Source organism: Anopheles coustani, chromosome 2, assembly GCF_943734705.1.
Source record: "Anopheles coustani chromosome 2, idAnoCousDA_361_x.2, whole genome shotgun sequence".
NCBI classification, from domain to species: Eukaryota; Metazoa; Arthropoda; class Insecta; order Diptera; family Culicidae; genus Anopheles; species Anopheles coustani.
Genome location: NC_071289.1, coordinates 89,003,818 through 89,023,278, shown reverse-complemented (window position 1 = coordinate 89,023,278; position 19,461 = coordinate 89,003,818). Strand labels below are relative to the sequence as shown.

The 19,461-nt window shown below is 44.6% G+C and overlaps 4 protein-coding genes and 1 non-coding gene across 5 annotated transcripts; 3 read left to right on the top strand and 2 right to left on the bottom strand.

Moving 5' to 3' along the window:
• Positions 1-925: 925 nt before the first annotated feature.
• On the bottom strand, positions 926-998 carry Trnav-uac (transfer RNA valine (anticodon UAC)). The gene has a single exon. It is a non-coding gene; the product is annotated as a tRNA-Val (tRNA).
• A 1,929-nt stretch (positions 999-2,927) lies between these two features.
• On the bottom strand, positions 2,928-3,973 carry LOC131266084 (retinaldehyde-binding protein 1-like). The gene is made up of 2 exons (XM_058268437.1): positions 3,257-3,973; positions 2,928-3,197 (listed from the first exon to the last, which is right to left on the bottom strand). The coding sequence occupies exons 1-2, from the start codon at positions 3,971-3,973 to the stop codon at positions 2,928-2,930; spliced, it is 987 nt and encodes a 328-aa protein (XP_058124420.1).
• A 2,178-nt stretch (positions 3,974-6,151) lies between these two features.
• Positions 6,152-8,965, top strand: LOC131265751 (alpha-tocopherol transfer protein-like). The gene is made up of 2 exons (XM_058268057.1): positions 6,152-6,868; positions 8,702-8,965. The coding sequence occupies exons 1-2, from the start codon at positions 6,152-6,154 to the stop codon at positions 8,963-8,965; spliced, it is 981 nt and encodes a 326-aa protein (XP_058124040.1).
• Positions 8,966-12,581: 3,616 nt separating this feature from the next.
• LOC131265725 (clavesin-1-like) lies at positions 12,582-13,910 on the top strand. Its single transcript, XM_058268028.1, has 2 exons — positions 12,582-13,304; positions 13,381-13,910. Exons 1-2 carry the CDS (start codon positions 12,582-12,584, stop codon positions 13,648-13,650), a joined length of 993 nt encoding a protein of 330 aa, XP_058124011.1. The 3' UTR covers positions 13,651-13,910.
• Positions 13,911-17,167: 3,257 nt separating this feature from the next.
• LOC131265742 (alpha-tocopherol transfer protein-like) lies at positions 17,168-18,281 on the top strand. Its single transcript, XM_058268047.1, has 2 exons — positions 17,168-17,908; positions 18,027-18,281. Exons 1-2 carry the CDS (start codon positions 17,168-17,170, stop codon positions 18,279-18,281), a joined length of 996 nt encoding a protein of 331 aa, XP_058124030.1.
• Positions 18,282-19,461: the final 1,180 nt, after the last annotated feature.

The window sequence follows — 19,461 nt, the reverse complement described above, 5'->3', positions numbered from 1 at the left end:
ATCTTTCACTCAATGGAATGATTAAATGGAACGAATGGAATTAGATTAACTGGCAGGGCTATTAGTGCAAGTGCTTCCTTCTCATTCCAGAAGTAGACAACCAGTTGGAAAAAGATTATTAGAAGGTTGAACTACTGTAAGACTGGTTAAAGTATTTCCCAGGTCGTACAAATACATGTGATATTTATTTTTTTAAAGATTTTTTAAGCTGTATTGTTAAGTAAGTTCAAATGTGATGCTGCTCACATTTACTTTGAAATTTTGCTTACTTATGCTAAACGTTGGCACACATTAAAAATAAAGACAAAACAATCTACCTTCGATGCTATCTGACAAATGGCATAACAACAAGGCAACATAACGATGGTAAGCGAGCGACAACAATTAGTAGACAAACGATACGTAAACCATCAATCAAAACCGTCATCCGCCCGAAGGGCTGACAGCCCACTAACATGCTAGGTTGATCTGATACAACACACACTTTTCCGTGCTTTTCGTTGCGTTTTCCCAAAAAAAAAAAAAGTAGCAAGTGGTGGCGGATTTCATCAATACGACATTGTGACATTGGGAAAATGCAGCCCCATTTATCCCACCAGCCAGCGTCGCCTTCTATTACAACATTATCGGTTACATTTCGATGTGACTATAAGGCGTCGCCGCTACTGCCTGATTAGCATAGAATTGTTTGTGATGCGACCTAGGTGAAGAATAATGCTTCATCAGATCGCAAGCAAAAATTCAACGACTAAAGTAAACGTCGTCGACACAAAGGATAGTCTCTGATCGCTTCAAATGAATGGTACGTTTCACATTACCTGATTTTGTACACGCTCCCTAATAAAAACTAAAAAAGAATCAAAACAGAAATTTATCAGACACCCTTTGCAGCATAACAAAAATCTGAGCTAAAAAAAAGTTTCTTTGGTTCCATCCAGGATCGAACTGGAGACCTTCTGCGTGTAAAGCAGACGTGATAACCGCTACACTATGGAACCGCTGTGCGAGAGGGGTGCAGAATACCGTATGTAAGCACAGTAGCGCTACGGTGTACAACTGTCAATAATGACGTCACAGTTTAAGCGTTTTTTCAAGCGTTTCTTTTCAACACCGGAATGTTTGCACACAGCAATAATATAAATTTCAAAAGTGGTTCAAAAAATGTCATGTCGTAAACAAGCTACTGAAATTCCGAATACGTTCAAGTATCGAATACGTATACACGAAAGAGTGAAATTATCATTATATAACAACTTTCCGATGAACGCTACTTTAAAAATCATTTTTGTAAACACACAACTAATCGAACATATTTAAAAAAAAAACAAACAAACAAACAAGGTAGCGAGAGATGGATTAATTTTTAAATGCTGTTACCCCAACACGTTGGGCAAGCTCTAGCGGCCATGGTTTTGGTAATCCTGCCCCTCAATCTATCTCCGGATTGGAAAAATGCATCCGCTTGTTTTGGCTAACCTTCCAACATATCAGCAATCTTCGCCCAGATGCAATCACCTAAAGGGCCCTAGGCATCAACACCACACTGGCTTTCCATGCCGGTCAACCAGCTCGCTAGACGAAAGTTTCTCGTCAATCATGTGAAGCGTGTTTGGTTAAGCGATTTCTTAGCTTTTTCTCTCCGCCAGGAAAATGACGTTTTTTTGCCAGCTTATAAATTAGTGATGAATACGAAACGACCACCATTCAAGCGCGCATGGCTGAGGTAAACCTCGGTCGACGACGAAAGCAACGGTGGAATAGACGAGCGGACTCCCTGCGCCTAAACGCAACCGACGTGGACGCATTTACAAACAACACCGTAAGCATATGATTGATACCCGAGCGGATGATACCCGACGAAATGTCTAGTCTAAGAGGTGGAGGTGCCCGGTTTGGTAGGGTTGGCTCCAAATTTCAAGGTCCTCCAAAATCGAGAGATTGCGGAATGGTCCACGCGGTGCTACGATGCGTTAAAACGTCAGCTAAGATAGCAACCACGCTTGGCACACATTTTCCGCAAGGTTGCAATGCGGCTGGATGCACGTTACCTTGATACCATACACACAATGCTAAACCACTGTTGAAAACTCTCATACACGTGTTTCCCGTTGATGTTTCCTATGCTTTGCAAGAAATTAAGCCTAGTCTCTTCGTTAAATTTTTGAAAAACATCATCATAATTTTTATAAAAACACGCAGGTATGAATATGTTTTGTAAAAAGCGCTATAAACGAAGTTTTCCGGTACAAGCTTTCCAAATTAATATAGAAATACAAATTATTACAATGAGCACGCTTTAGACAACTGACCAGCTAATACATAACATATGTTTTTAACAAACATGATAAAAGAAGAGACAATCAATAAGTGGTTTATGCAATAGATCTTATTTTAAAGTGCATGATATAAAAAGGTACATTAGGACTAAAATTCAAGAAATTAAACGTAGAACTTGAAACTTGAAGTTTTTAATTTTATTTCAAAACACGAACGAAATTAAAAATGTTATCCCTTACTTTCTACCGATAATAGTCGAAACAGAGAATGGTAATTTTCCTTAATTAGTTTTCCCTTCTCTAACAACATGTCTGGGAACTTATACTCCAGTGCACCGCTAACCGCGTGATATCTAAACAATAGTAGCTCAATAGCGATCTACATTTCCGTGAGTAAACAAAGACCTTGAAAATTGACGTGTCTCCAGTGAATCGAAACGCAACGCGTCGAAAGGGACAGTGAAAGCTTCCGTTTGCCCTGTGAAGCAGTTATACACAGTTGCCTAACATAGCCCAGTGCCCATTGTCGTAACGAACACGTGCTCAGCGGTTGTGTGCTAATAGGTTCACTCTTTGGCATTTGGCAGAATACAGCTCGCACGTTCTAAGGAATGCCGTACAACCGGATATTTCGGGTACTCGTCGGTGTAGTCAGTCCACCGTCAGTTTTCGAAAACTACCGACCATCGATTCCTCGTCCCGAAAGTCGTTCCGGCGGGCGGTCGCTGTGCCGCTGCTGCCGGGAGCTGGTATCGTGAGGTCCATGAAGAAATGTTCCTCCAACATGAACCACTTTCTTTGTTCATCGAACATGGCACGAAAATCGTCGTTAGCTTTCTCCAAAGGACGTTCGCCACCGTACTCGGAGGGTAGAATCGATGGATCTACGGCGCTGCAAAGATCGCCGAGCGTCCGGTGGAACTGGAATGTTAGGAAATGAGGACCCTGTGCCCATAGAAGTGTCTACAGTTGAGACTCACCTTAAACCGATTCCGTATTTTAGGACTGAGTAGCGGGAGTACCATGTCGATCAGCATCCAGGTCATCTTCGGTACCAGCACCATGTGAATTTCTTTTACCATCAGCGTCACGATGTCGTTCACCGAGTCGGCCAGCATCTTCAGCTCAGTGAGACCCCACATTGCCACGTGGCTCATGGTCATGCCGGAGAAGTCCATGATCCAAACGCTGCCGTACACCTGCGTCTGCTCGTACTCCAGGCAGGTGCTAATCACCAACGCACCCAGCCTCATCTGCATCAGCGCACTGGTCGTTTTCGGATACGCACCGACCCGGTTCAGGATCACCATGCGCTTGTTACGGTCGTATCCCAGCGGCACCATGACACCCAGATCCACCATGCCCTGCACGTTCGGGTGGAAGCTGTCAATTTCTTCGCCGTACAGTGCGCGCATGCGCATGAAGAAGACCAGCGTACTGTCGAGCATTGCGCAAGCTTCGGTGACATTGAACTTTTTGTAGCGCAGAAAACGCAGTAGATAAACCGGATCGGTGCGACATCGGACGATCTGCGGGTGTTTGGCGATAAATTCGCGAATCTGCGCTATCGATGGCTCGCGCGTGTCGTCTGTCTCGTGCAGCTCCCGCTTGGCCACCTTTAGATCGTCGTCATCCAGCGTCGACTGGTACGGAGCGTACACTGGTGGACGTTTGTTGGTCGCCTCCTGGTACGCCATGGTAAACAGTTAGTTTCTACTTCAAACCCAATTCTACCGTGATACTCCTTCGGTTCCTGCCAGTCCCACTGCCAGGTTCAAACTGTCTCATCGCATTTGATCACCCTCCCGAGCTACGGTACTACTCCCAGGTATATCCATCAATATTCGCTAATTGGCTATCGTTTGTGTTTTTTTCACACGGTAATTTACAATTACATGCTAACCATCTCGGCCACTTCCAACGCTGGTGAGGCTGCTGGCATTAACAGGCACGAGGGCATGGTTCAGAACTCAGTCAGTGTTCCCCAGTCGACGCTAGCTGTTATCTGAGCGATAGGAACAAGTTTTTACTACCCTCCGGTGATTGCCCGACGAGAAGCATCCTTCTAACACCGGAGTTACGTGACACGCAATAGTCAATACCTAGAGTGAACCGATAGAAAGGAGATGCCACCACTTTCGAAAGCGATAAAGCCATCCAAGAGGCTAATTATTCCGTCTAGACGTCTCGGAACAGGGCCCACGAAAAACGCTTCATACGAGGTGAACGCATGGTATCGGTTTGTTAAACGTGATCCGCACACCCTGTGATCTCTTTCGATCTCTCCTCGGTAGGATGAAAGCGAAATTAACCGAAAACAAAAACCCAACAGCCGATAGAAAAAGACCCTGCCACAGGATGGGAGGACTGTGTAACATTGCAAAAGTTTGTCGTTTGAAAAAGAAAAGAAAATGTAATTAATCCCAGTAGTATGTTACGTTACGGCGGCGGTGAGTTAATCCAGACAACGCACGGTGGAGTTGTTGAGTTTCCCCGTGAACGCACAACACGTATCACAACAAGCTTCCGATTCGATCGATTCGCATAGTCATGAAACTGGGCTTATATAACCGGCAACGTTGCACGCTCGATGTTGTTTAGGGACCAACCCTACGGTGACCTTTCGACCTGCGATCGGTATCCAGAAACGCGGGATGTAAGAAGGGTGCAGTTAGCCAAGACCTCGTTATCTGTGCCCAGCTTCGCTCCTTGGGAGACCTGTTCAACCATGACCTATTCTGGATACAGTGCGTCGCCAATGTGGACGCTGCAGGGTTTGTCCTTAACACACTTATCTTCTTGTCTGGTTTGGCAACATCATGCACACCGTTATCGCGCCAGCTGCGTCATCTCACACGTCCTCTACCGGATGGGACAACAGGCTCATTTGTTTGCCAACATTCAGCTCCATTAACCGAAATAGATGGACCGGGTAAACACACCAAACCTTTGGTATGTACCAACAACACACCGATTGTCAAAATGCAAACGACGTCTGAGGTCGTTCCCATCCGATCTCAGTGACCACACACCCAGCTTGACATTGGAAAACGGTCCCGGAATGCTGAAGCACCACCCGGGCACCTTCCTGTAGACCTTGTTTTCAGGACCATTTGAACTCCGGCAAGTGAAACTTGTTCGAAAAATGAATGTCAATCGTTGAGGGCAAAGAAAATAACGAGTAAGAGTTTCCCTCTGTAAGACTCTGTGAAGAAGAAATGCATCTTACTGGTTTTGCGTCTCCCGCTTCGACAGGGTTTGGATGTAAACTTGAACCGAAACAGGTTTACCGTTTTGCATTGCATTTCGGTACAAGGTCAAAACGCAGGATTTGGTTGAAGGAGCCAAATTTCTTTCAACAGATTGCCTAACCTCAGCTCGATGCCGGGGGTGTCTGACTAATAGGGATTTTGAACGATTTTTTGTCTACACCTTTTGATGTGCAGATGTTTGTTACAAAGTCCGGCTTGGCCGATTCTCGAACTGACCAAATGGTGAACCGATCGGTTGTTGTTTGTTGTGGCAGCTCTGATCCAGCTGCGGGTGTGTCGGCGACAGGGATAGATTGGCTTTGCCGCGGCACCACCGTGGGAGAACCAGTTGACCCCACGTGGTTCGTCGCGAAATAGCCTGCGAAGAAGGAAAGAGAGTAATGGTAACCGAGACCCAACGCTCGCCGGGAGATACCTGCCCAATTTCACGAACGACCCCCTCGGAACCTCCGTTGCGGTAAGATTTACGGGTGGAAAGGGAAAGCCTGCTCGCGCGGAGTGACGGTGAATTCGGCGACTACGAGCTTTCGCACCGGAGCCACACACCAACCGTGATTCAGTTGATGTTTGGTGGTGATCGCGGCACGACAGAAGACAGAAAACATGACGGTTACGTTCAGTGTCGAAAAGTGTCCGGACAAGTTCGACGAGTACCGGTGCACGCTGCCGGAGCACTACCGGAAGCTGGCGGCCGAGCAGCTCCGCGAGGATGATCTGATCCGGAAGCAGGCACTAGACCAGATGCGCCAGTGGATCGCGAAGCACCCGTACATCCGCCGGTGCCGCACGGACTCCGTGTTTCTGCTGCGATTTTTGCGCCAGCGCAAGTTCTCCATCCCGAAGGCGTGCGAAATGCTCGAGCGGTACCTGGCCCTTCGGCAGTCCTTCCCACATTGGTTCCAGGGACTCGACCCGTACGATAAGACCATGGTGGCGCTGGGGGAGGAGGAGGTGTTCCACGTGCTCGGGTTCGACGCCAAGGGCCAGATCGTCATCCTGATCAAGTCGCGTAACTTCCGCGTGGACAAGTACGATCTGGTCGACCTGATCCGGTACCTGCACATGAACATGGAGATCCTGTCCAACGACGAGCAGGTGCAGGTCGCCGGTGTCGTGCTGGTGGTCGACTGCTTCGAAGCCACCATGGCCCACTTCACGCTGTTCCGGTTGAGCGAGATGCGCAACATTGGGCCGTACATCAACCACCTGCTGCCGATTCGGTGCCGCGAGATTCACGTCATCCGGCTGCCGAAGGTGGCCGCCTCGATCGTCGATCTGCTGTTTGCCTACGTCAGCCCCAAGCTGAAGCATCGGTTCTTTGTGAGTAAACCCTAGCGACCGGATGGTGAACCATTTCCATTCGCCGCTCACAAAATGTCATAATCTCCTCAAACCCTGACGCCTCAAGTGAAGTGTGAACGAGCCCCCCGTTGCACGATTATGTGAAAAGCGATGTGAACCGCAGTGTTGTAAACATCTCACCCACCGTTAAGGGACGTTGACGCCGAAGACCAAGACGCACCGCGACGTGTGACCTTAATAATTGAATCATTCGCTTGAATTGTAAATTCGCACCTTGAAACTAGGTCGTAGCCAAAGGTTGCAGAAGGTTTTAGCCAGTGTTCACCAATGATACTTATCCTATCGCTGGCGAATACAGTTCTAGTGACTCCTGGTTCCCGGTGGCATCAGTATTATAAGCTCCTCGAAACGCATCTAATGCTCGAGGAATTAGATTTCAAGTGGAATCGCTCCAGAAATAAGATTTCGAATGGAATCAGATGTTCCATTATCGATTAATTTACAAGCTTATACCCAACGGATACGGTGGATGATACACTCAAACGAAAGTTTAGCCTATTGGCCAAGGCCAGCGTTTTGCATTTTGTGAAATTCTTCCAATTTTAGAGGCTGGGGGAGGGAGGGAAAAACGGTATCTCCCGATACGGATGTGTGCCGCAAGCAGAGACGGATCGAGAGAAACCTTTTGCAAATCAACACACCGTCGAAAACGATGCGCCGTAGCCTAGTAAACTCTCACAATGGACATAATATATTCGGCGAGTTTCAAAACTTACATTTTTATCTCGAGCGGTCGCGAAAACCTCATGATGTCGCAAACATACCAAACCCCCCAGAGGGTGGTCATTGGATGGATGGATTTTGTGTTGTATGCGCGATTGTTTACTACCAAGCTTTATGTTTGTGACTAAAAGGCAATTTCTACTCAACGTAAATGCGATGGGTAGAGTCGATAAATATTTACAATCGTTTAATAAGAGTTGTAGGACAAATTATATTTATCGAAGCATAGTTCTCTTTGAAAATTTTTGTTAGTTTTTGGTAACAAACATTCTTACTACTAATATGAGAAAAAAATTTGGATGAAATCATATGTTTTAAGTTATTTCATTCGTTTAAATATTCCAGGTGGAAACTCCCCCTTTCAAATTATTTCAAAATATTTTCTCGATGATTCCCAAGCCCATCTGCGCTGCCACATAAATTTGAATAAATTCACGGTTTATTCCATGCCATGCAAAATATTTTGCAATTGAAATTGCCGATAAGATTTACCGTAGGCTGAGTTAGTTTACATCTATTCCGTAGCAGGTTTTTTTGGATATAAAACATTTTTTATCTCACAAAACACGTTGCAACATGAACAAAACCTGCTGTGGTTTAGGGGAAATTAACGCTTTCTTGCTAAGAGATGTAGAAACCTCCAATAAACAAACAAAAATCCACCAGGCTCAAGTCACTGACTATGATCGACGGATTTCGTTCGCCAAAGATGAGCGCAGCGAAAGGTGCTTCTGCTCGTCCAGACCAGACGCTCTTCAGAATGGAGATGACTGTAAAACCAGTTTATTCGCATGCTCCATGACGAAGGCAAACGAAAGCTTGGTTTATGGTGAGGAGCAAAACTATCGACCTTTGTATGACGTGATCGTACGACTATGGGTATATCCCTAACTATGGAAAGTTTTAGACATCTCCCTTTCCGACAGAGACTTTCGAAAAGGGTGGTGTACCATTTTTGAATTTTCAGGCAAACTAGCTTTGTCTTAGTTTCCACAACAAGCTCCTACGTAAGCTACAGTCGGGTCTAATGTCTAAATTATTTCGTTCTCTTTCCTTTTTTTTAAATAGTTCCACAAAACGCTCAACGAAGCAGTCAACCACCTCGGCAAAACGCTGCTACCCACCGAATACACCAACGAGGATGTCGAGCCGAAAGCCCTGACACCCGTTTACGGCAAGCGCATCCTCGAGAGTCGCGAGGAGCTGAAGATGCTGGACGAGATGGAAATCGATGTGGCAAAGTTTTCGTCCGTCTGGAGCAAGACAGGATGCGCACCGGGGGGCATCGATGCCGGTATGGTGGGCAGTTTCCGCAAGCTGGACATCGATTGAATGCCGGATTCAACCAACCGGACGGTGCTGGAGACCTACATCTAGCTGATATCTACTGTGTTAATTATGTTAGAGACTAGCTTCCAATGCTGAAGCATTGGTAATAGGATACCCTCTTCTGCCTCTTATATTGCTTCATCGTGTTAATAGGATGTTTTGTTTTTCATCAAAACTGTACCGAAGATTAAAAAAAAACCCCTCTTCAAACCTATTTATTTAAAACATGTTTTCAAAAGTACACTAATTCTATCATGTTTACAACATTACCAAATAACAAACCTGTTTCACTTGGCTTCTATTTGCATTGAAGGTCTTACGGGGTAGAATTAGGGGTCTGAAGGGTCAAACATAGCCTTTTTATAGATTTAAATATTCATAGTTCTTTCTTCACCATTTCTTCACGAGCGTTTGTTAACGTTGTACTATTTTAGTAACGCAGTTAAGCACACAAACAAGGCTTTTTTACCCTCCTCATAGCGTTTAGTAGGTTAGGTATAGTTAGGAAAGCGAATTTCAAAACAAACAACACTATACCCAAAAGCGTTCATAATAAATCAAGCATGATTAAATGCATCTGCATTGTTGACTTCTTCTATGCTTCGGTTCGTTCGTGTTTTTTTTCTTCAATTTACTCCAATCAATCATTTTCTACGGTACGACATCAAGCGCTATGTTTAAATTTTGGAGGTGTTTTCTTTGTGACACTTCTTACGTTACTGCCCGAAAAACGCCCGCAGAAGTTTCGAATACAATGTTGACTTCGTCTGTTTCCCTGCCTAAGTGGCGTTGTGTTGAGTTCAAAAGAAAAGCCAAAGGCCCTCCAAATATTACAACGGTCTCTGTATCCCGAGGCAGATACTAAAATCCGTTTCAGACATCAACAGATTTCGAGCTGAACGGTTGTTGTAACGTACATACGGTGTGTTCGAGCGGCTCTTTCATGATGAATGGAAAAAGTTATAGCTTTCGGGTATGGGTGTGTATTTTTCTTTTTCAGTTTGGCACACGCAACCGCTTGTTTTAAATGTTCCGCGTGATTGCGTGATTCGTTCGATGACAAAGAAAACTCCTAAACAACGCATGTGCAACCCTCTCAAATCGGCGTGATTCAGAAGAAAATCTACGTTATACGATCGGCTGGAAAAAAGGTTAAATTCGTCAGCTTTGCGCTATTGTTTTGCACACATCGGAGGGTATTTTTTGTGTTTCCAATTTAACTGATACTTTACGGATGTTTGGAGCCGTTAGCTGCGACGACTGTAATCTTAATGTTTATTTTATCAACCAGGTGATTTTAGTCTCAAGAGCTGAGTGTCCAAAGTGAAAGTTTATTATGGATTTGTTTTTCTTTTAACGCTAGGAAGTGAGCCAATTTACGGTCCAAAAGAGTTTAATTTCTATTTTTGCGCCAGTTTGCCGTAGTCCATACAATCATACACAATTTGCCTACATTTAGGCGTCTACCAACTGACGAATCATTGTTGAAATCAGAACAAATATTTTAGATGCAGTGACGCAGAAAAACAATTGACTTACACAGCGAAAACGTTAACTTAGAATTACAAATTAGATTGAACAACATAATGTCTGCGAATCCCCCATCACCTTTTACATTCAATTAATTTGCCCTTCAACACGCAGCATAGTTCAGATTCCGCTACACAAAGCTAGACGGTCCAGAGGAAGTCCCTCGTGTGTGATTGTGCGTCGCAACACTGGAGCGAATAGAATGACTTCACGAGATACTATCATTCCCAATGTTCGTCATCATTATCGTCATCAGTCAGCGAACTTCATTTATCTCCCCCCCCGGAGGCGGGCAAGGGAGGTCTAGTACCGGCCGAATACTACTCCGAGTAAACAAATAAACCATCCAGCATCAGCAGCCGGCAGCGTTTCGCGGTCGAAACAAAATAACATACAGCCGTAGCTCATCACTGACAGTCAGTACTGGGTATCTGATTATTTGTTGTTGATTCTATGCGCTGGTGTGTGTTGTGTGTAAGTGATGTAGGCTGTCAATTAAAAGTATCTCCAGACCGTTGAGTTCGGTTCCAGCGGTGGAACGAAAAAACTCTAAAAAAGTATTAAACACACCACAAAAAAGATCTATTCCCCGGTAACAACCGTTTACAAAAAGTTGCCCAATAATCGACCGCGAACGACGTTTTGGATGAGGATGAGTGGGGGAGTTGCAGGTCGTCTTTAACACTAACGGTTCCAGCCGAGCACTAATGCTAGAATAGAGGGTAATTTGGACTTCGTTTTTTCAATAAAAAAAAAATACTTTGCTGATCGTCGGATTTTAAGTAATTGTTGAGGATTGATGAAGATTGCGAAACTTTAAGCTTCGTAGATATGTGATATGAAAATAATAACTAGGGTAACTGTACCAATAGTGGTGCACTTAGTAATCTAAATACCAATTAGGTGTAATTTATGAGTGTTAAGAACACAATATTCTACATGTTTGAATCAATTATGATTGAAACATGACTTTTCTTCTGAAAAACATCTATTTTTGCCGTAAACCATTAAAAATACACGGAAAAAGCGTATTTTTCTGCCTAGTCGGTTGCTCCTATTATGGTGGTATGGTTCTTATAGTTGTGGTATCGTGTTCCTATAGTGGTGGTAGTACGAAAAACTTGAATATATTTTGACTATTACTTAGTTTTGAAGCATATTTCAAACAGAACGGTAAAATACTCCTTGGCCAATGCGTTGTCATTGAAAAGACTTTGTTGTTTTACCGAAATATGTCCAATTTTAATTCATAAAAAATGCTCTGAATATTACAGCTAAAACTATAGTATATGCTTTATAGCGTATCCTTCACTCGCTTTCTTTTTTCTTTCTTCTGCTTCTTCTGCTGAGCCTTCTCTCCAGTTCCGCTTTGTTTATTTTGTAGAAACAGAATAAAATCTCTAAATTTACCTGATCATATTGGCCAAAACCGGAATAAAACTAAAATATACTTGTGAAAAAATCTATGGCTACTATAGGAACAACTTGGGTTTTTGTGCCTATAGTGGCACTATAGTAAAAACTATAAAAATATAATAAAATTATGCTAAAATGCACTAAGTTCGTATAAATCAATAATATTGGAGTATGTAAGTAGCGAAATCATATGGTTTTAATGATTTTGTAGTGATTTATAGCCTTAAGCAAATCATGATATTCGTTATAGATTCTTAGGGAATGCAGTATGTTGGGACAACCTGTTTGGAAAATATAAATTTTGGAGTTTCTATATTACGGAATGAGATGGTTCATCTTTTTAACACTTCGCAGAAGATCAAAGAACATTTCATAGAAGAACAAATAACTCCATTGTATATATAAAAGCGTAGAGCGAGGATTTTATTCCACTACAACCACTATTGGTACTAGCTCCACTATGGGTGCACTTACCCTAAACCGATGTTTTCATAAATAAAATGGGTACTTTAGTTTATTCCACGTAAAGGAAGCTTGTTGCACGAATTTAAAAAATCCCACAGCATATACAGACGTTGCCTGACGGTGCGGTTAGTGTAAAATATATGCCGGTAATGGTATACACAACCAGCGGATCAGTCTGTGGTGCTGATTGTGGCAGTCACACGGTACGATGGCGCGCGAGCAGACGTTCTTTCCGAGTGTAGGTACTTTCGGAGATGATGTAGCTGACGCGATGGCCACCCTGCTTGAGGAAATAGGCCGTACGGAGCTGCGTGAGGACGATCGTGTGCGGGAACAATCGTTGGCCGGAATGCGTGAGTGGATTCGTCAGAACGGACGAATCCGTCGGTGTCGCACGGACGACCGATTTCTGTTGCGATTTTTGCGCGTGAAAAAGTTCTCCGTACCGCGTGCGTGCGAAATGCTGGAAAAGTACCTAACGGTACGTCAAACGCATCCCCGATGGTTCACCCGGCTCGATCCGGATGCGCCCGAGCTGGCCGACGTCCTGGATGCCTGCTGTTTGCTGCCGATCGGCCGCGATCCTACTACTGGGCGAATCGTGATCCTTGGCGTTGTGAGAAACTTTGATGCCCAGCGGTACAACTCCGACATGATGATACGGTTGAACATGCTCGTCGCCGAAGCGCTGCTCGACGAGGAACCGAACCAGATCGCCGGCTTCACGCACATCTTCGACAACGGAAGCATGACAATGGCACACGTCACCTGCTGGACGCTGGACAATCTCGCCGGCTACCTGCGCAGCGTGATTAACTGTGTGCCGGTGCGCCTCAAGGAGAACCGTTTCGTCAGCGTGCCCACGTTCGCCGCCCAGATCAGCAAATACTGCTTGTCGTTCGCCAGCGACAAGCTACGCTCCCGCATACACGTAATGTCCGATTAGTATCATCATTTCGGATGACATTTCAAACCGAAACCGTTTATCCCTCACCCTCGGTTTTTAGTGCCACAGCACGATGGAGGAACTCCGCGCCGCCGTTCATCCAGAGCTACTCCCGCAGGAATATGGAGGCAAAGGTCCGACACTGAAGGTACTTAATGCACGCTTCCGGGAGTTTCTCGCCTCGAAGCGGAAGATGCTGCTCGAGCTGGACTCAGAGCTGGAGATCGACACGAAGGATCCACGGGAGTCGGCCACGCACGACGATGGACACGGCGGAGATGTTGTGGCCGACGGTGCTGTGGGAAGCTTCCGTCAGCTGTCCATCGATTGATTGGTTGGAACTTTGTGTGATGTTTTCGGTTCGCTTGATTGTGTATTTGTGGCTCAATCTGTGGTGTTGATGTGATAAATTGGCAGTAGTTTCTTTTTTGCACAAGCCCTTGAAATCTTATCTTAGCAAACGGTGTGGTCTTTCCTACGCGTATCATCGAGTGCACGTTTAACCTTCACACAGAAACAAAAACACCGTTCTTCGGCGAGAAGCTGCACTACGTGTTTCACCTTCCTCCATTTGCCAAACGGTGCCAACTAGTTTCTAAGCCAGGTTGACTTTTGGTGGTGATTTCGGAAATCTGTTTAGTCATTCAGCTGCGATTTCATTAAATCCGATTGACGTATCACTGCTCCGTGGCGCAAAACGATGAATGACAGAAGGAACGAAACGATTGTATGATCAAAACAGAAAGAGTAGATGATCAAAGAAAAAATAATCCTAGTTTGCCAAAAACAACGTTACCCCACAGTGTGGAACAAACTTGTTTTCTGGCTTTTAATACGAGTTTTGCCAGTGTATTAGAATGGCGCACGTGCCCAGTTTAGGTTCTCACCGGAGTGGAAGAAAAGATCAAACCATTGGCGATTGTGAGTTAGATCCATTCTATTCTTCTAACTGTGACGCAAATGGTACTGCGAAGTTACAACTTACACACCTTTTAACTATCTTATTGTGCTTACTGCTGAATATTTCTATATTGTTGAGCTAATCTTTTGTGGACAGCACACCCATAAACATTTAAATTATGATGGCAATAAATGATGATGGTGACAATAGAATAGTTTCACGTGTTTCCCAATAAATGCTTCCGAAAAATGATCGTTGGGTCATTTGGTTGCAACTACAACAAAAACTTATGAGCTTCTAACCACCAAGGGGGTGTGTGATATGGCGAAAGAAACCCCTTGGGGGGTTGAAATCATAGGAAAGCTTCATGTATATGCTTTCATCAATGGAAGCTTCAAGTAAAGTTTCATCCCTTTCACACTCAAGCTTTTTAAAGCTTCTCGCCGACTCAAATCAAAGGGTGCACGGATGGTAGTACAGTGTTTTACGTGTTGTTGAATAAAATAGGATACTACCAGAGTACCTAACGTGTTTGCTAGAGGCTAAGGCTACAATAGTTTGAATAAAATAGTGAACACTAAAATTGGCGACACAAATAAATAAATTTACATGACATTGAGAACCGTGGTTTAGATTATTGTAAGCTGCAGATGGAAAATATTTTTAACTTTCTCAACAGAAACTAACACGTTTAAAACATCAAATAAATAAAACTGATGAAACAAATATTGTGCAAGCACTCATCGAGTAAGTGTAGAAAATCATAGTTTCAACCTAAAAATAATACACCATTATTTTATGGTGTTCATGGTGACGATTACTTTCATCTGAGTAAAGGTACTAAACCCCTCGAAATAATGTATTTACATTTATAAAATTTAAAATGTTTTTAAGATAATACGCACTAAACACTTTTAAGTACGACTAAAAAAAATATAAATAAAAACGGGATGGATATTCAAGATATAATTATGAGCATGTTTCCTTATTAACGAATAGCATAGATAATATTAGCTTTACTTTTTTAGCATAGGCATTTGCTGAAGATGCAGTTCATGAAAATCTAGCTTTAGCTAAAATGCTACTGTCGCGCTAAGATAACAGTGTTGAAAGATGCGGTCGGTTATCTAAGGTTAAGGTCGCGCAGATTTGCAATGCACCGACGTTGCCATCAACCCCGCCTAGTGCATCTCACGTGTAGTGGTAATGAACGGCCACTTCAGCATCTCTTGCAGTCTCACGGTTGTGGCGCGCAAAAATACGAAAACTTCCAATATTGACTCACTTCATCAGGCATGCGTTCCATCCTGAAAATACCCTCACACCCTCCGGCTAGGCTCGGCCAGTCGGTCCACTTGCGCGCGCGCCCGATCGCATCTGCCTCCCCTCCGGCACGTGTGCCAACTCTAGTGTTCGCGCGGTAATGGAGGTTCAATTGCCGGTTGGGCAAGTATGTGGCCCAAAAGTGAATAAAGAAAAAAAAGCTCACACACATCACACCGGAGAACGGTTACGACACACGAACCTACAGCCCCACGTTCGGGAGGGATTGGAAGATTGTCTGGCTGTGCCAAGACGCCAGGACGTGAACTCTTTCGGGCACTCGTGAGCTGCAATGGCGCAGCAGTGAAAGTGCCCCGGTACTGCCCGCCAAAAATGTTGTTTCACTCCAAGATGAATGTGGAGGAAAACCGTCCGCAATTGAATAATTGAGCCCCGGCCGTACGCAGATGATCATGGGGACGAGGAGTTTTTTGGGTGGGATGTGGCGGCGGTTTCTTCGGATTCGTATTTCGTTTTGTTGTTTTCCATTCCAGCGTCTGCTATTTTGCTTCATCTGACGCGCACGCCGATGAGATTGCCGCGCGATCATGATCACAGAGGGTCCGGCCATACTGTACTAATATATGAAGAGCTTGCACTTTGCGGTTACTCAATTTTTGGGGTATGACAGCCGGTGGGTCTTTTGTCGTGGCAATGCAGGCAGGGGAAGGGTATGAGGACCCAAGGAAGTGGATTACGTAAAGAGGATAAAAATCACGTTTTAATAATGTAGGGAGCAATGAAATTTTGGCATGGCGTCCAATGGGATCAGCTGCAATATGGCGTTAGAGTATAGGTTTGAGATGTAAAAAATTTGTCCATTTATCTTTTACATCATAAGCCACGGTTAACGGTTGGAAATTCAGTTTTCAGCCCGTTTCAAAGTAGGAAAAATCATTTATTTGTCATATTTTAGGACCAAAAACAAATTTGGGTTGTGAAGAACAAACTTCATAGGAAACTCTTGATTTTATCTCCAATTAAAAGATTAATTGCAACAACAGTTCTGGGAGGAAAATCCCGCCAGATAAACCCACCACCCATCTCAAGCTTCCAAAAGAGTAGATTTGTTATTTCCTGTTTCGAATCCAATGATCGGAATAAAACCCCCAGTAGATCTTTAGTAGTAGAAATTCTTACAGTTACAGTCAAGGAATCAAGTACAATACAAACTGATGAGTAACTGATACAAACAATAACAATTGAAAGTGTGGTGTATCAAAACAGACTCTCTCGTAGTGCTCGTGCAGGGAATTTCAAGTTTGTTTTCTTCTATATAATTATCACATTATCTTAGTGATGGCATCTAAAGTGTTCCAGTCTAGGGTAGAGGAGCATAGAACCACCTGCTATGATGCGGTGGGTGAAGGATGCCCACCCCATCGTCGTGGGGTGTGTTTTCACCCCTTGCTCCACGCAGTGACGTCACGAAACCCGAATCTGTAATTATTAAACCATCGATCGCACACTTTGCTCGCGCAGTTCGAATCGATCGGTCGTGCGGTGCGGTTGACTCTCCGGTGCATTCCAGTACTTCCAATCCTCGTCGGTGTTTCGGGTGGAAATCCCAGTGTTGGTGTGTGGTTTTTTTTTGAAAAGGTGTTCCCAGTGTCTCCAAGCAAACATGCCTAGTGATGAGTTAAGTGAGCTCCCGGTGCCAAATATGGACAAGGCACCGCAGTGCTATGATAACGAGATCGACGAGCTGGACGCCAACTGCCAGCAGCTGGCTCGGGACTTCCTGCGGGAGACACCGGCCATACGCGAGCAAAGCTTGGCTCAGCTGCGCGATTGGATCGCGAAACATCCGAACATCAAACGTTGCCGGACGGATGCACGGTTCTTGCTAAGGTTCCTTCGCACAAAGAAGTACTCGTTTATCAACGCCTCGCAGATGCTGGAGCGCTATCTGGCATGTCGGGTGGTGCATCCGCACTGGTTCCAGCGGCTGGACATCGAGGATCGGGAGATGTGCGAGCTGGTAGATGCGGGCTTCCTGTACCCACTACTAGAGAAGGACGCACGTGGCCGTACAGTGATCTTCGGGGATGCGGGAACGCTGGATCCCAAGCAGTTCACGATCGGGCACGGTAGCCGGATGCATATGCTGGTGGGCGAAACGCTGTACGATGACGCATCGGTGCAGTGTGCCGGGTTCGTGCTGATTTACGATCTGTCCGGCATCACGATGGGAATGCTGGGCCTGGTGACACTGAACGACATTCGCGACCTGGCCACGTACCTCAACAACGCGGTGCCGATGCGCATCCAGGAGCTGCACTTCGTCAACACGCCCAGTCTGGCGCTCAAGATCGCCAACTACACGCTGGCGGTGATCAACGAGAAGTTACGCAACCGCATCATGGTACGTAATCCGAGGGCGAGGGCCGGGTTTCGCGAACTCGAAACCGTTCACTTGCGGTGAAGGACACTTTTGTGTAGCTTATTTCTTGTCCTCTTACGGTCCTCCAACTTTCCCACAGTGTCATCGAAACTGGGAGGATCTGCACAAAAAAATCGACAAGCGGTTGATTCCCCAAGAGTACGGAGGCGTGCACCCGAAGGCGGACCACATTGCGGCGTTCAAGCAGCGTTGCCACGTGTACCGGAAGCCGATGCTCGCCCTGGATGACATGGAGTTTGAGGTGACCCGAGATTTGGAGTACTGCAAAAAGTCCACCATTGGGGAGATCGAAACTGGCACGGTCGGAAGCTTCCGTAAACTGCAGCTAGATTAGAGGCGCCCTCTTGCCAATGAGCCAAAGTGTGCAAGACTACAATAATTGTTTCAGACTGTGATCTTTTCTGTTTCTATCGAAGCTCGAACCTTTACCTCGTTGGCATTGGGCTCTCATACAGCCCGTAGGAACGTCTTCAAGGCCTAGGGTTTGGTTTCGCTTTCGCTGATGCGTCAAACTGGCGACCGGTTTTTTTCTCTGACCGGGCGGAAACTCTCTTTTACACCTCGTGTCCAAACACCCATGCCCACTATGTTGACAGTGTTCGTATGAGGAATAATTAACACCTTCGAGAGACACTGGTGACTAGGAAGAACGAGTAGCAGTGTCCTATGCTGGGGAGTGGTGCCTGCTCAAACAATGATTTTGATATTTCAATCGCAAACCAAGCAAGGCCCGCGTATCTCAGGGAGGAGGAAGTTTCCGAACCGTCTCCGGTATGATACGATACGATAATTATCATCCAAGGATGACCCTCATGGTAGGTGTGAAGGATGCCGAATGCAATCCAAATTTGTGGGAAAGAAAACTCAATATGGTTTTACTGGCGAAACAAAAAACAACTAGTGTCTAAGCATCATCTAAGGACTTCGGGTAGTATCAATTGATCAATCATATATCTTTGTTTCTTGTCGGGTAAACTATGATCTGATGTGTAGAAATGTCGTCAATGTGTATCTAATAAAATATGTTTTTGATAAAACCTTACCTACCATTTCATTTTCGTTGGGTTCTGAAGCTTGTTGTGCGTTCATGTATGAGCATACATATTTCGGTATTTTGCATAACTATTCCAAAATTAATGAACTACTGCAGATCGAAAAAAATAGAAATCAATAAATATCGGAACCATAAATGTTTTAATTGTTTTATTTAAAAATTACTGACGTTAAGTAAATTCAAAACGACGTTTCACTAGCTGCTCAACGTGAAACGAATTGTAACGGATAGGCGCCCACAAGTATGCAATTCGCAATGCACAGATGAAAGTTTTCATCTTTTGAATATTAACATGTTTTTCCTCACTTCTTTGTTCTTTGGATGTTGGCAGTTGATTTGCAGAAAAACATTTGCAGTAAAAATGATAAAAATAGTATTTTGAGTTATTATAAGTTATTTTCAACTGGTCACCTCCTCATGAAATATAAATATGCAACATTGTTGAGCGCACCAGTGAAGC